We start from the raw sequence: 16,688 nt of genomic DNA, 5'->3' as shown, positions 1-16,688 counted from the left end.
TTTTATTAATATAGAGAGAGAGCGAGAGCACAAGCAGGGGGAGCAGCAGGCAGAGGGAGAAGCAGACACCTCACTGAGCAGGGAGCCTGATGTGGGACTCGATCCCAGGACCCTGAGATATGACCTGAGCCGAAGGCAGATGCCTAACCGACTGAGCCACCCAGGCATCCCAACCTTTTTTTTTTTTAAAGATTTTATTTAATTAATAGAGAAATCACAAGCAGGGAGGGGAAGAGGGGCAGAGGCAGAAGGAGAAGCAGATCCCCCACTGAGCAGGGAGCTTGACTTGGGGCTTGATGCAGGGCTTCATCCCAGGACCCTGAGATCATGACCTGAGCCAAAGGCAAACCTTAACTGACTGAGCCACCCAGGCGCCCCGGAATATAACCTTTTGACAAGTTGCTTCATCTCTCTGACCTGGCTATCTTATCTGTAAAATTGGGGGTAGAGCAGATAACTATTTGTGATTCCTCAGAGTAGAATTGCTGGGATGTCAGGTAGTTACATGCTTACATTTATAAAGAACTACCTAACTTTTTCCCAAAATGGTTGTATAGGCCAAGTCCATTTAACATTTCTAACCAAGTCCAATCACGCTGGTCTCGTGGCCGAGCAATTGTTATGGTTTCCTGGGATGTATGTGATAAAGTGCTCAGTGAAGTGAGCACTAGCTTTTGGCCAGAAGGTCCAGATCCAAGTTCCTCCACTCACTAAGGGTGTGTCTGTGGTTACATCACCTAACATCAGTAATCTTCTGTTTCTTCCTATGCAAAATAGGTGTCTTTACACTAACCTTTCAGGATTGTTGTAAAGATTAGAGATATCAAGAAGCATGCTTTGCATAATTCTGAGTATATCCATATGATAATATGTCCAATATGTGTTAGCTCTTGCTATTGTTACTGCCTAGTGATTGCATATCCAGTTTCTACCACCTGCCTCCATCTGCCTCCACTTTGGAGGGCCCTAGCCTTCAAAAGATAGACCTTGAAATGAGATATGAGTTGAAAATAGGGTCCCACTTTTATCTACAGAGAGCTGCCTTGGTGGAATTAGGTCTTGAATATGTTGTCTTTGAAAGCCTCTTTAATAAACTAACTTGTATCTCTTGCTTTTTTAGTGTGTCCACCTTTGCATGCTAAGCAAAAACTTGTTTCCTGAGGGTCAAGTGCCCCTTGCACAGAATTCATTAATATCCCAGGGATGGCTGTGTACTCTCAGGTTCCGAGCTTCACCGGGGTACCTATTACTGCACTCTTGGGTTTCTTGTTGCCTTGTTTTTTCTTTATCTCTTCTTTTTTTCTTTTTATTGTGGTAAAAGATGTAGCATAAAATTTACCATCTCGAGCACTTTCTTGTATTTGATTTTAAATTCCTTTTAAGTTTGCTTAGCTTCTCCTTTTCCTAAGCCATCCTAAGTACTGAATCAGCAATGAGGTAGTCACACTGAATTGTTTTTCTTTTCTTTCTTTCTTTCTTTCTTTCTTTCTTTCTTTCTTTCTTTCTTTCTTTCTTTTTCTTTCTTTCTTTCTTTCTTTTTCGTGAGTGCTGCCAGAATGACCAATTCTTTCTGGACTTAGACTTGTTTATGGCACTGGACTTTATTTATGATAAAGCTCCAAAAAAAATCCTTCTTTTCTTTCATCTTTTTCTCCTGGGATTCTCACTGTTATGTTTGGGAGTATTGGACTAGGGAAGGGAGCTGGGAAACACAGAAGGGGAAACATGCAGCTGAATTTTGCACTCTATCACTCCCAGGGTGGGCCAGGAAGTCTGAGCACAGATTGGGTAACCGGAACACTGGAAGGAAGCCACGCCACCTAGGCAAGTGTCTGTGCCCTTTAGCATACACCAAGCCTCTTGTTAGGGGAGCAGACTAGTCACAAATGGTGCTGTTCCTAAGCCATCATGCAAAGATGATTGTAGCTGACTTCCTGGAAAGCCTGCTTGTCCCTCCCAGGCTCTCCTTAAATTATTTCTTTGTTCCCAACCCAGGAGAGTATGCTGTTGCCTAAAACCAGCACCCACGTTATCGGATTATTGCCAACCTTAGCTTGGTTATAAAACGACAGATGTACTCTGTGATACCAGACCTGAAAGTCTGAGATGTGACTTCTTCCAAAGGGATGTTTCCAGAAAGTGGTCACCTTGGGAAGCTGCACCTTTATTTAATGGTGCTCAAAAACAGCTTCAGAACTTCCTTTTTAGGAAGATGCCTTCAGCTTCTGTGACACATTTTCTTCTAATGGCGTCTATCACAATAAAGCTTTCTCTTATGTGGGCAGGGTTTTTTGTTGTTGTTGTTTTGTTTTGTTTTTGCAAGTGGCCAAAGGTTATTTGGTGCTGTGTCTGGGGGCTTAGATGATCATACAGAGGACCACCACTTTTAGTTAAAAAAAAAAGTTGTAGTTTTGAATGATTCAGGTTTTCTTGTTGAAAACCAAACCAGCTGAATGTTGATGCAGCTTGAGGATATGTGAGAACAAAGATTTGGGGAGATCAACACCATGCTGAGTTTGCCCCTGTGTCCTTGCCATCCGGTGATACCACTTTTACTTATGAGCACATTTGAGCAGAACTTTCACGCACTTGCATGAGAAATGCCATTCTGGGGTCAGAACAGTGTGCCTAGGGTCTAAAAGTATCTTGTGGGACATCATTGTTGTCGCCTCTTCTAGACTTGGGATTCCTAAGGTGTTTCAGATTTTGGCACATAACATGGAAATCCTTTAGAGTGGTAGGGTTTGTTTTTTTTTTTTTTTAAACATACGAATTTTTTATATGCTAACAGTGGCTTGGTGCGGGTCCACAAAGGCAAAGGCAAGCAAATAAAGTGTGTCCCGGTCGCCACTATCTCCCCAAGACCTAGCCCACGAAGAACTAACACACTGTAGGAAATCAGTAAATGTTGAACATGTCCATGCATTCAGACGTTATAGCACTCTTTAGAATGAAGCATGCAATGGGGAAAAGTAATGTGCTTGTTTCTCTCTCTTTTACAGTTGTCAAATTTAAAAGTTCTGAATCACTCGCCAATGTCTGATGCCTCTGTCAATTTTGACTACAAATCCCCCTCCCCGTTTGACCGCAGCACTGATCAGGAAGAGAAAATTGAAGATGTTGCCAGTCACTGTCTGCCTCAGAAGGCCCTGTATGCTGCTGAGGAGGAAGCTGAGACCCTTTTCCCTCGGAAAATGATATCCCATAATGGAATGGAGGACAGTGGAGGGGGAGGCACAGGAGTAAAGAAGAAAAGGAAGAAAAAGGATGTAGGGGAGCCAGAGGGCACAGCGAAGGGAAGCAGGGACAGGGAGCCCAAGCCAAAGAGGAAGCGAGAACCTAGAGAGCCAAAGGAACCCCGGAAGGCCAAGGAGCCCAAGAGGGCCAAGGAGCCCAAGGAGCCTAAGCAGAAGGATGGAGCCAAGAAAGCGCGGAAGCCCCGGGAGGCCTCAGGCACCAAAGAGGCCAAAGAGAAGAGGAGCAGCGCTGACTCCGGAGCCAGGACGAAGTCCAAGAAGGCCAGGTGCGTCTCTAACCCCCTCCCCGCCCCCGCACACTTGGCTCTGCCTACAAAGAATGGTTTGCCTTTGGCCTTACTCCAGCCCCTAGACATAACTCTACTTCTTTCATCCAAAATGAACCACTTTCTCACCTCCTGATGAGAGAAAGATAACCTCAATACTGGCCCTGCCACTTCTTACCGTTCCTTTTGGATTAAGAAGAATTAAAATACATTCGCACGCATAGGGTGTAAGGGAAGGGACGTCAGAGGTGTGACCCAGGGAGGTTTGGGGGACAGCAGCAGTGTGGAGTGGCAGAGGGGCAGCTGTCAGGACGGTGCCCGGTCCCGGGAATCAGTGCGTGGGCAGTCTGGGAGAGCTGTGGGTCTGCACACACCAAAGAGCACTGCCCAGCTTCCCTCGGCCACGAGCTCTCTAGTGTGGGGTCACTCCTTGTCTGTTTCTCTCATTCAGCCTCTGACACAGTGCCTGACTGTGCTCAGGAGTGCTGTAATACTCAGGAGGGGATACGAAATGCTCAGGAGGGGATACGTAAATGAGACCAGTAGAGACCACAGTAGAGAGCTCGGAGGGCATGGGTACAGATTCACCACAGAGTGGGTGGCATTAAGGGTCCTGGCTAGAGATCCTGTCAGCATCCAGATGTACTCTTCATTCAGGAAACTCTGTATTTGTCATCGTGTTCAAATGGAATGTTTCTCATTTTGTTTCTTCCTCAATTCTTTGTACAGAACATTTAAACTTTCTGAGCAAATGCAAAGAAAAAAATATAACCTCTATAGAGTTAAAAGGAACTTAAGGAATTTAAGTTTCTAAAACCTCAGTGCAGAGGCAGAATGTAGAGCAGGAGATTGATGTGAGTGCTGACATAAAGTAATGAGATTGTCAGACCTGTGTGGGGTCAGGCATGGAGGAAGTAAGTTTTAAAGAGAAGAAAGCATTTTGGATCGTTTATGCTATGACTCAGAATTTACTATATAGTTTGTTCATTTTCAAAAGGATTTTGTTGGGACCAGATGGATAATTTCATAATCCAAGTTAAAACTGCCTTATAATATTCAGTCCCTTCTGCCTGGCAGGGGATTTCATCTTTTGTCTATAGAGGCTTGGGGTGTGGGGTGATCCTAGGAATGTAGTTTACAGGCAGTGGACCTAAAGTATCCTATAGAAGGTCAAGAAAGGTAGGTAAAAATCAGGATTCTCACTAAAAAGAAACTTAGGGGCTCTGTTTCTTAGTGAACCTAGTGAGTATACTCGGATCTCTGATGTGTGTGTGACGTAGCAGAGTGTCTGTCTTCTGCTATAACTTTCATCTCCAAGTTACTTTGGAGAAGCTTAAGTGGTTCTTCAGGGTAATAACACATGTGAGGGAGAACCAGATGTGAGCTAGTGGGGTGACTTTCAGAAAACAAAGAGGAATCTCCGAGGATAGTGTTTTAGAATTAGGGTAATTGGAGGAGAGTTTTCACAGCTCTACTAAGGATTTTGGTTTGTTTGTAGAAGGTATTAGAAAGCCATAGGTATCTGAGCTCACTAGCACTGGCCTCTGGCACTTACCTGCTTAAAGCATTTCACATTTACTTTGTGTGAGCTATGAAACAAGGAGATGAGCATACAGACGTTGCCATAAGTTCCACTGGGGGGCCACGAGGAGGCATTTCACAAAACAACTTCAGATGTCCTGTATATGTGTAGCAATACTAAGGGAACCTGTCTGTGATCTAAGTAGGCTGTATACAATGTAAGTGAGCCAGAGAAGTGCTTGGTAGTGTTTTCAAGGGCTGCTAACTTCTGGCAGCGGAAGACACCCTTTGAGAGGATACTGGCAGAGCTGGTTATCTCTTCAGCAATGTGGGCAAGTTCCATGAGGCTTTCTCTCTTGATATTGGGGCGATGTAAAATGGACTTGTAACATGATAGAATTCTTTGTAGCTTGGTAGGGTTTTGCACTGGTGAGCCTTTCATTTCTTGTCCTTTATATATTTAGTAAATTGCTTTGGTTCCTTTAAAGATCCCACTGGTCCAACAGAAGCAGTTTTAGTTATGAAAGGACATTAATTGAAAAAAAATGTTGGCAATTGAGTCTCAGTTTTTTGTGCTTCTTGATTTACTGTCTTACAGATTGGCTCAAGTACATGTTTTGATGAGAGTAGTTACTGATCAGACCTGGATATTGGTAGTTGCAGATCATTCACTGAGCACTTGGATTATCGTGGGAGCTCCATAATTGATTTAAGGCTTCCAGTCTTTTCCACCTTCGGTCCATCTTGTCAGCTTCCACTGGTAAATCTTTCGGAAGCACCGTTATTATCTTATTTCTATTTGTAGTTGGAAAAGGTGGTGAATCAAATGCCTTCATCCTCTCTTCCTTCCAGATCAGTTCGGAAATAGTCAACAGAGATGGAGGTGCAGTGATCAGCTTTCTTATTATAAACCGGGCTTGAAGAACCTCCACCAGCTTGTGGCTGGAATTGGGCTGCTTGTTACTCCCTCAGTTGAGTTTACTTGCCCCCCACCCCCCGCCAGAACTGTAGGCACTGAAGCCTGGAGCACACGCGGGGCCGTGTCTGCTCTGTTCCTTTTCCCAGTCTCTCCACGTGGGAGGAGTTTGAAGAAGGGCTGAAAATCTTTCGCCAGTATTATTCCCTCCTGGGGAGTAAAACGTTGGCGGGGGGGGGGGGGACCGGGAAATGAGATTTCTTCTAACAGTTTATGCCTGTTGTGAAACTTCTGATTGTTCCTTCTGCTTCCAAGACAAAATCCAGACTCCTTTCTGTTATTTATACACTTTGGGGTCTGACCCTTGCCCCACTTCCAGTGACAGTGGACCTCCCCAGCTGGACTGATGTCACTGGCCCTTAAAGGCACTTGGCTTGTTTCTCCTGGATTGCTCTTGCTCTTCCTCCCAACATGATGCCCTTGTCCTTTTCCTAGGACCCCAAGTCCTTTCCATTTCCAGATCTGGGTGCAAGTCCCCTTTCTCCATAGAACTTCCCCAAACCAGTGTGCTGGCATGTCCCCTCTTCCATAGCACTTGGAGCCTTGCTCTGCATTGTAAATCAGAGATTTTTTTCCCTGGAAAGACTGAAGGAGAGCTAGTCTGACTTGTACTGTAGCCAGGAAGAGGGAGACCCACTGAGAAGTGACTTTTGTACAGGGGTGTGTCGTAAACTCAGACCTCCTGATCCCCAGTCTTGTACATTTCCCTCTGCAGAAGGTGCGTTTAGTCATAAACTGTCATTGTCATGTGTGTATGACTTGTCTCATCAACATCAGTTAAGTGCCTGAGGTCGGGACCGCTGTGCTTTGTGTCTTTTATGCTCTTGGAGGTCAGTCACCAGAGAGGTTTGTCAGGTTGTTCAACACATTAATAAGAGTGTCTCTATATTTATACATTATAATATATAATTTGTACACTTTGCATATTTATATATTATATATAATTTTTGAATTTGTATACTACGTATTTGTATATTATATCATATGTATGTAATTTGTTTTCCTAGAACAAATGGGTAGAGCTCTTCTCCCTGAAAATAAAACCCATATAAGATATAATAACTCCCATTATTTTTTTCCATTGTTAAATAATAGTAGGTGGTGTCTCAGTTTTAACTAAAGAAATGAACTTTTGTTTTAAAGATTTTATTTATTTATTTGACAGAGTTCTGTAGAATTTCAATTTGCACACTCCACAGTGTCTTCTAATCCTCTAAAGACTATAAGGTGGCTCCAGCTTTTTCCTGTGCTGCTTCTCTTGCACTTGAGGCAGCAAGCAGATAATCGAACATGTCTCCTCTTCTAAACAGGCGACCGAGCCTAACAGATTTTCCTTTTCAAGGATGACATCAATAGTGATGAATATTCATTTACTGCCTAAGGGATAAAAGTCCAAAATGCCCAAGTAAGAGAAGCGAGAAGCTTTTTTTTTTTTTTTTTAAACTATCATCTCTTCCTTTCCCTTAAAATTATCTTGGAGCTTAATTCACTTCTTTATTGTATAAAATGTAGCAAGAAAGCTCTTCCAGGAGCCAAGTTAGGCTGTCATTTCCCTGACTCTGATATGTAAATTTCACTTAGTATAGATTAATTGCTTTTATAGTTTTTTAATTATAGTACCTTTTCCCAACGAGGAAGGGGCCACTGAGATAAGAAGACATACAGACAAAGATACACATGCACATGTACATCCAAACATATACGCAGACCTATCCATATGTAGATACACAGGGCCCGTATGGCTGCAGCAAGGGGGATCAGAAAGCTAGGCAGGTGTCAAGTCTGATCCTGGGGGGCCATATAATGTTGATAGGGCTTTGGGAAAATGCTTTGGTATTAGGAAAGCACCTTGGCACTTCGTTAGGGAGGCCAAATAAATTTTTCACTAAGGAACCTTAAAAGATGTAATGGAGGGCGCCTGGGTGGCTCAGTTGGTTAAGCGACTGCCTTCGGCTCAGGTCATGATCCTGGAGTCCCGGGATCGAGTCCCACATCAGCAGGGAGCCCGCTTCTCCCTCTGACCCTCTTCCCTCTCGTGCTCTCTGTCTCTCATTCTCTCTCTCTCAAATAAATAAATAAAATCTTTAAAAAAACAAAAAGATGTAATGGATTCTGTCCTCAACAACAGTTTTAGGATCAGATGCTTCTATGTGCCTATGAATTTCATATTTTTATTTCTTGAAATAAAATTTAGTAAATGTTAGCTTCATGGCATTAAAGCATGGTTTGATGAGCAGGAAAGATGACCCATTCCAGTGTGTGTGAGGCCATCTGGTGTTCTTACTACACATCTAGGGAGGAGTGCCTGAGGAGTAGATTGATGGCCTTTTAGGCTGCACTCTTAAATCAGGAGCTGAACATTTTGATTGAGCTGGAGGTTGTTTTTTGTAAGCCAGGGTCTTGAGTGTTGGTGTTCATTTTGTTGAAGGCAGAGCATAAGCTTTGGCATTTCCACGCATGTGAGAATGGTTTATATTCTCTCTCTTGAAAGTCAAGAAACTGATCGGTTGGGGGCACCTGGGTGACTCAGTCAGTTAAGCATCTGCCTTCGGCTCAGGTCATGGTCCCAGGGTCCTGGGATTGAGCCCCTCGTTGGGCTCCCTGCTCAGGGGGGCAGTCTGGGGAGTCTGGTTCTCCTCCATCTGCCTGTCCAAGAGAGAGCTCATGGTCTCTCTTGCTCTCTCTCAAATAAATAAATCTTAAGAAAGAAAGAAAGAGAGAGAGAGAAAGAAGAGAGAGAGAGAGAGAGAGAAAGAAGAGAGAGAGAGAGAGAAAGAGAGAAAGAAAGAAAAGAAAGAAAAGAAAGAAAGAAAGAAACTGATCACTGAACTAGCCTAAGCGGAGGAACATCTATTTGGATCTCTGGTGCTCAGACTTTGCTGTGCCTAAGGAATCACCTGGACAGCTTGTTAGAAAAGTAGATTCCAGACTACATCCCCAGAGAGGGTGATTTATTAGGTCTGAGGTAGACCCAGGAATCTGCAAATTCAAAAGCTTGCCAGATAATTAAAGTATACTTGGTTCTTAGACCATCCTTTGAGAAACAGAAAAAGATCACTGGGAAAATGGAGCATATTTACATTTTTATATTTAACATCCAAATAGAGGAAAAGAGATGAATGGTGTAGTGAGCCCTATCAAGTAATAAATATGTATTGGTTTCTGCTCTGGTTCCTGGCACAGAGCTCCTAAAACCCTTGTACGTTCCTGAGTGATAAGAATACCAGTCTCATCTCTTATTCTAATATTTGGTCTTTGACCCGTCCTTGACACAGTACTCCTGAAACCGTCTGGAGCTGGGCTTAGGCTCAAGAGTGTGTTGGCATTGTTTCTGCTGGGGGATTTGTTTTTATATTCTGACCAATTATTAGAAGGAAGAAGACAAATGTGAAGACATACAAGTTCTGAGTAGAGACCTGTGCTTGAAACCCACTGGGTTTTATTTGAAGTAGGGAGGAAATGTGAATGACAATGGCAGAGACCCACTTCTGAAGCTTTGGATAAGTCTCCATTCCTATTTTTCTAGGAGCACCTGGAGTGCTTATTACTCTGTAATCCCCAGGGCTTTTTAGGTTAGGCTTGGGTACATAGTGGGCTTTTACTGATTCTGAAAGGAAACACTTACTAAATACTAATGCTTGATGAATACCTGCTTCTTTCTTTTTTCAGCATATTTTTAGTGCCTCTTGTGTTCTTTGCTTTATTTATGAGTACTTTTGGTGGGAGTGGGATAGTGGAGGAAGGAAGGTGTCGTAGAACTGTCATCTGGATTCCTCCCTATCTCAGAGGAGCTTTACGAGTTAGAGAAACAGTCTTGCGAGTGTTCCAAAAACAGGCAAAAATATAAACAAGCGAAAGAACCTAGTATAACTATGTACAGAATAACTGAAAGGATTTGCGGATTAAGAGTGTTTCAGTTGTGGTCTGGAGAGTCAGTCCCTTGGAAGTGGTGAGTACTGAGCCAGGTATTAAAGGAATTAGTAGATAAGAAAAGACTTAAAGCAAAAAGACCAAAAGACATTTAAATAAATGTTCTGGGGGCCAGAGGGCTTCCAGTTTTGTTTTGTTTTTTCCCTGTATTTACTTTTATTTGCATTTATTTTATGGCCATAAGTTTTTGTTTCTTCTGGGTTATCTTTTTCTTCTGTGCAACCTCCTCTCCTGGTTTAGGAGCAGTCTGCTTTTTTTCAGTAAGGATCATCTCAGTGTCCAGGGAGAGCTCGTGTACGAGTTAATCCGACCATGAACTGTGTAAATTCTGCGCTGCATCTTGGGGCCTTTGTTCACCTGGGTGTGCTCCATGGCCAGAGCCTGCATCTAAACCCTGCACATTTTTAAGCCTGTGGGGTAAAAATTCAGCACTCTTTGTGGGCCCCCGACCCCATGTGCAGCCCCGCTCTTTGGCCTGGGCACGCCTACCAGCTCCACCGTTGTAGTGCTGGATCGGCCCCCAACTGCTTCTGTACAGCGCGGCCGTCAGATACTTGGGGCTTTTCAGATCTGTGTACCCTTGATGGCCTGGGCAGTTTCACGTGTGTTCTTAAAGGGAACACGAAGATTTGAACCTCTTGATTTGCATGATTTTGTAGGGTTTTCTGGGTCAGGTGAATAGCAAATCACTTTCAGAGTTGGTGTGGGTGGGGGTGCTACTAGTTTTAAGATGGCCACGAGTATACTTTTATTTTCACTTCCTAACCAAATGATAGCGAAATGACAGGAAGGACAGAGGGGAATAAATCTTTAAAGATGGGAGATGTTGTGAATTTCTGGGCAAGGAACGTCACTGTATCATGCTGGTGGATAAATGCTGTGGGGGGATCCCGACATGCAGGAGCTCTTTGTAGCAGAGATAGAAATGCTTCTTCCTGGGAAAGGGATGGAAGGCAGGCCAGAAATGGAGGTGACTGATGAAGGGACTGTCTACAGGATGAGTGGTCGTATGGCTTGTCAGCTCCAGGCCGAAATCAGGTAGTTACTCTAAAGAAATTGAGCAGTTTGCCCTGGGGCTCCCATGTGGAGGGACTTAGGGCTAGTTGCTCTGACTTTCCCTGCCAGTACCCTAAAAGGGGCAAGAGGGGCAGCTCCCTGTGTGTGCAGAGTTCTAGGCCAGGCTTCTCATTCTGAGAAGAGAATGGCTGAGGCTTGGTCTCACCCACCTATATTATCAACCTCATTTATTTTATTTTATTTATTTATTTGACAGAGAGAGACACAGTGAGAGAGGGAACTCAAGCAGGGGGAGTGGGAGAGGGAGAAGCAGCCTTCCCTCGGAGCAGGGAGTCCGATGTGGGGCTCTATCCCAGGACCCTGGGATCATGACTGGAGCCGAAGGCAGACGCTTAACGACTGAGCCACCCAGGCGCCCCTCAACCTCATTCATTTTAAACAAGAGCAATCCACCAAAGATCATGTTCCGGGAGTAGAGGTAGTTCCTGGGCTGTACCCCCAGCCATGTGCATATCTGTGAAGGCAGTAACTGGCATCATATGCTGTTTTCAGTTCTGAATTTGGGAATTACAGCAACTCCCTGTGGCAATAACTGATTTTTCCTGCTGACTTTGATGGATATTTTGTAAGGTTTAATTTAGAAATGGGATGATGAGTTGTTTAGAAATAATGGGGTTTGATGGATAAAAATTTTTAATACCTGGAATCTAAGGGGGCAGAGTAATAAATAACTCCTAGTAGAACAGTGTTGTGACACATACCAGATCTTTCTCCTCATACTCAGATCCAGCGCTCAGTTTCTAACTCTCAGTTCTACCAAAGAAACCTAGAGTTTGGGGGCTGGAGATAAGGCTGGGAGGAAAGTTTGAGAAAGTCTTGTCTATCTAGTGCTTTCATGTAATTTTCTGTAAGTAGCTACTGTAATGTAATTTCCTATTCAGAAGGCCTCCAAATTGCTTCTTTTCCTAATACAAGTTGCAGAAAGTAAAGATGTAGAAAATCTTGGCTGATGAAGCTGTATAGAAGACAGCCGGAGAGCTTTGGGGTGAGGCCTCCTCATCAACTCTTGTTAGTTAACATCAGATAGTCGTCCTGCATGTGTGGTAGCATTTATGTATTGCAGGTGTCTTGCGTGTCATAAATATGTAATAGATTATGCTTTCTCTAAATTTAGTAGATATATGTTTTATTGTAAAATCAAGTTTGACTAAAAATAAGTGCTTTGAGCCTCAAAAATCTTGTTTGCCATTTTTCTTTCTGTCCTTGCAAGTTAGTTTGTTCTAACTCTGAAACCTAGAAAAGATTATAAAAATGAAATTGCTTTGATCCAGCCCCAAGTGCCATTAAGTGGTGAGAGTATTGGGTCTTTGTATTATACAGAACTCCCTTGGTTACAAGTGACATAAACCCAACTTGAATTAAGTTAAAAAAAAAAAAAAAGGTAACAAAGCGTTCACTGATGTGAAGAATCAGAACCGGGAAGTGTAGTTGAGGATTCTGCCAGTGCTGTTTGCCTCCAGCCCCCTCCTGTATCTTTCTGGGTGTCAGCTCCATCCTTTGCAGCTGCTTTTCTTCTGGAGGTTGAATTGTGGCTGCCTGCAATTATGGGCTCACAGCTTAACAACCTTATGATGTAGGAGGAAAGAGATTCGTTTTCCTACCCAAACCTACCAAAAATTAATTTTTTTTTTTTTTGGAGGGTCTTCGAAGTTGGCCTGGCTGGGTCATGGGTCCATCCCTGGAGCAATCACTGTGGTAAAAAGAATAGGACCGTAGCGCAGCCTTACCTGCCCACTCTCGTCTGGGAGGTCCACAGTGGTTATCAGCAAAAAAGTGCTGGACACACGCAGTAGCCACTTCAGGCATGGGATAGGTGTATATCAAAATAAATATTTATGTTTTTTCTTGAACCATTTGAGAATAAGGTGCGTATATCATGACTTTTTATCCCTAGGTACTCCTCTGAGTCTTTCTTAAGAGTAGGGCCATTTTTGGGGCGCCTGGGTGGCTCATTCGTTAAGCGTCTGCCTTCGGCTCAGGTCATGATCCCAGGGTCCTGGGATCGAGCCCCACATCGGGCTCCCTGCTCCGCGGGAAGCCTGCTTCTCCCTCTCCCGCTCCCCCTGCTTGTGTTCCCTCTCTCACTGTCTCTCTCTGTCAAATAAATAAATAAAATCTTTAAAAAAACAAAAAAAGAGTAGGGCCATTTTCTTATCTAACCATTGCCTAGTTACTGCTTTTGTACTTGCAACTTATTAGCAGTCTGTGGGGAGACACTTTAAGATCATGCAAAAATCCTGTTCATCTTCACATTGTTCTCCCTAGATTTAGCATTCCTTGGTGGTTCTGGACGGTACTCATCTTTCCTAATAGTGGTTACAAAATGATTTTCCAACTCCACCTTTCCTCTGCATTTATGGTTTGGGCTCTTTAGTAAGCAAGAGCCCTCCCTTCTCCCTTATTTATTCATTATTTATCCATATTGGTATGGATCCCTATTGTTCTCAGCTTCTATAATTATATAATTACTGTCCTCAGTTACCTTGGTGCTCAGATGGTTCCAGTTTTGACCAACAATAGCTCTTCAGGTTAACTCCTATGTCTTTTTGCCATGCTGCCTTCATTTTTTTTTTTGAGCACTCCCTTTCTGACATAGCAAGAATGTTTCCTGCTCATCTCATATCTTCCCTACCTCAGCCTTGGAATCAGCTATTTCTGTAAGGAACTTTGGTTTTAGAAACCAAGATGTGAGTGCTGGGTGGGGCATCTTCACTTTTTGGCTCTTTCAATTGTCAAAGCAAGGGGGTAAATACACATACAAGTGCATACATATGTACACACACCTATATGCACACATGCATAATATATCCATAATACATGTATGCGCATTTATATGCATGTATTCATATATATACTTATTTTAGAAAACCTGAGTCCAAGCTGATACCTCCAATTTAGATGCCATATTATCATCCCCTTTTATCTTCCTTGCCTTACAGCATTTCATATTTACATCTTCCCTCTTCCTCAGTGAGAACCCCGGCTCCTCACATCAACACATCAACACATTTACTCATTTGCTAAATCCTATATCACATCTAAAATGGCTTCAAAATTGCTTCACCCATATGCCTACCAAAAAGTTCAGGATTTTTTCACTGCTCCACAAGCTGAAAGTATATAGTCAAATACAGTTGACCCTTGAACAACACAGGTTTGAACTGCATGGGTCCACTTATATGCAGATTTTTTCCAATAAATACAGTATAGTACTGTAAATGTATTTTCTCTTCCTTAAAATTTTATTAGTAACATTTTTTTCTAGCTCACTTCATTTTAAGAATATAGTATATAATACATAAAACATACAAAATATGTGTTAATTGACTGTTTATGTTATCACTAAGGCTTCTGGTCAGTAGTAGGCTACTAGTAGTTTAAGTTTTTGAAGAGTCAAATGTTATACAGAGGTTTTTGATTGTACAGGGAGTCAGTGCCCCAACCCCTGTATTGCTCAGGGGTCAACTCTACTATGTTCATAAATTAATGAGATTTCCCCCTTGTATTCAATGTGGGGGTATGGGGGGACGTACTTGATTGATTTGTTTAAGCTTGTTTTCACCTTTTTAAATTTTTTATTATGTAGAACTTAAACATGCTTCCAAAAATCAAATCTTTATAAAAAGATACTTTCAGAGAAGTCATTCGTTTCCCATAACCCTTCCAACCCATTCCCCCCACTTATCCATTATGGATAATCATTGTTTTTTGGTACGTTCTTCCTGTAATTCTTTTTATTTTATTTTTATTTTTTTTAAGATTTTATTTATTTGCCAGAGAGAGAGCACAAGCAGGGGGAGTGGCAGGCAGAAGGAGGAGAAGGCTCCCCGCTGAGCAGGGAGCCCGATGTGGGGCTCAATCTCAGGACCCTGGGATTGTGACCTGAGCTGAAGGCAGATGCTTAACTGACTGAGCCACCCAGGCATCCTTATTTCTTTTCTTTTCTCTCTTTTTTTTTTTTTTTAGAGGGAGAGGGAGAGAATCTTTTTTTTTTTTTTTTTAAAGATTTATTTATTTTAGAGAGGGAGCAAACGTGGCAGGGAGGGGCAGAGGGAGAGAATCCTTAAGCTGAGCATGGAGACTGGCACAGGGCTCCATCCCAGGACCCTGAGATCATGACCTGTTCCGAAATCAAAGGTGAGCTGCTTAACAGACTGAGCCACCCAGGTGCCCTGGGAGAGAGAGAATCTTAAGCAGGCTCCACGTCCAGCATGAAGCCCAGTGTGGGGCTCACTCTCACAACCCTGAGATCATGACCTGAGCTGAAATCAAGTTGGACACTTAACTGACTGAGCCACCCAGGTGCCCCTCTTTTTAAAATATAAATAGATATATTTTCTTATTTTCCCTTTATCCTTCCATAAAAAGTAGCATTATACACCATTTTACACTTAGCTTTTCACACTTAGCAGTGTATCTCAGAAATCATTCCACATCAGTGTGTAGGATTCTTAATTGTTTTTACAGCTGCACAGTACTCTACTGTAGGTATCTGAATTTGTTCACTTTTGTTTCTTTAGGTAGTTTCTATTAATTTACAATTACTAAACAATGCTGCAGTGAGTAACCTCACTCGTGTATATTTTCATATCATTGGAGGTGTATCTTTAGAGTATATTCCTATAAATGGAATTGCTAGATCAAAGGGTATATACATACGTAGTTTTGTTACATATTATTTGACCACTATTTTTGAAGAACCTGGGTTTCAGAGAGCAAACAAGCATCCATGGACCAAATCCATCTGTAGGTAGCAGTTTGGAGGTTAAATGTCTTCATTTGATAAAACTCTCAAGCATAAAATTTTCAAAAGTTATTCCAAAGAGGGAGAAAACATACTTCATCTAATCTTCCTAGAGAATGAATTCGGTGATATTTTCTTGTGTCCTATTTGAATATCCCATTTATAAGCTTACAAAGAATCTTTTCTTCCTGATACTTGTCTTTATCAGAAAAGTTCAAGAATTTTTGGAACTCAAAATTGATTCTGTTGCCAAAGGTAACCTACAGAAGGTCACTTTGAAGATTTCCCAGCTAGAGTATCTTCTTACTTACCCACAGATAAGCAAGCAGGTTTCACCAGTCATTTTCCTGTTTTACCAACATATTTGAGAAGGTGTTCCCTCTACTCCACTCCTAGCTTCTGGCTAGGAAAATCTAGTAGTGTCCTAGCTTGACTTTGGAATGCCTCAGTAACTCTTCCTTACACTTAGTACTTAATGTGATTTTGGAAAATGGAAGGCAAATACAAAATATGTAAAGTCTTATAGTAAAGATTTGTATTTTGAGGAAGTTTTATTCCTTAATCATGGCTTGAGCTTGGTTTAGTTTTGAGTTTGAATTTGAGTGTGAGTTGAGTAGTTCTGAGTATATATATATATATAAATATATACATATAATGAAGATTAAACATATAGACCAAGTGTTCTAATATAATGAAGTTATATTTAGTAGATAGATAAATTGATTTCAGTTGTTGGGAGAAAGGATTTCAGATTTTACGGAAGATTAAACAGGGCCCTGAACATGTGCTTATTATGGTGACTCTTTGTATATTAATCAGCTATCTTTAAATTTGTGTCCAAAAAATTAAGCACAAACCTTCTTTTGTTGAGAGATCCATTTAAAAAACTGTCAACAATTATGGGTTTGTAGATTTAT

General features: G+C 42.1%; 1 protein-coding gene across 3 annotated transcripts in view; it reads left to right on the top strand.

Moving 5' to 3' along the window:
* CHD6 (chromodomain helicase DNA binding protein 6) overlaps positions 1–16,688 on the top strand; it is a 192,517-nt gene that overhangs the window by 58,943 nt on the left and 116,886 nt on the right. For all 3 annotated transcript variants that reach the window (XM_028121909.2, XM_028121911.2, XM_028121910.2), the window contains exon 3: positions 3,003–3,523. In XM_028121909.2, the coding sequence (XP_027977710.1) occupies positions 3,003–3,523 (521 nt within the window). The remainder of the gene's footprint in view (positions 1–3,002; positions 3,524–16,688) is intronic.

This window comes from Eumetopias jubatus, unplaced genomic scaffold, assembly GCF_037043125.1.
Source record: "Eumetopias jubatus isolate StellerSeaLion01/CBP00866 unplaced genomic scaffold, mEumJub1_p1.0 scaffold_9, whole genome shotgun sequence".
Classification (NCBI taxonomy): domain Eukaryota; kingdom Metazoa; phylum Chordata; class Mammalia; order Carnivora; family Otariidae; genus Eumetopias; species Eumetopias jubatus.
Note: the sequence above shows the minus strand (reverse complement) of the source record. Positions and strands in the feature narration are given on the sequence as shown.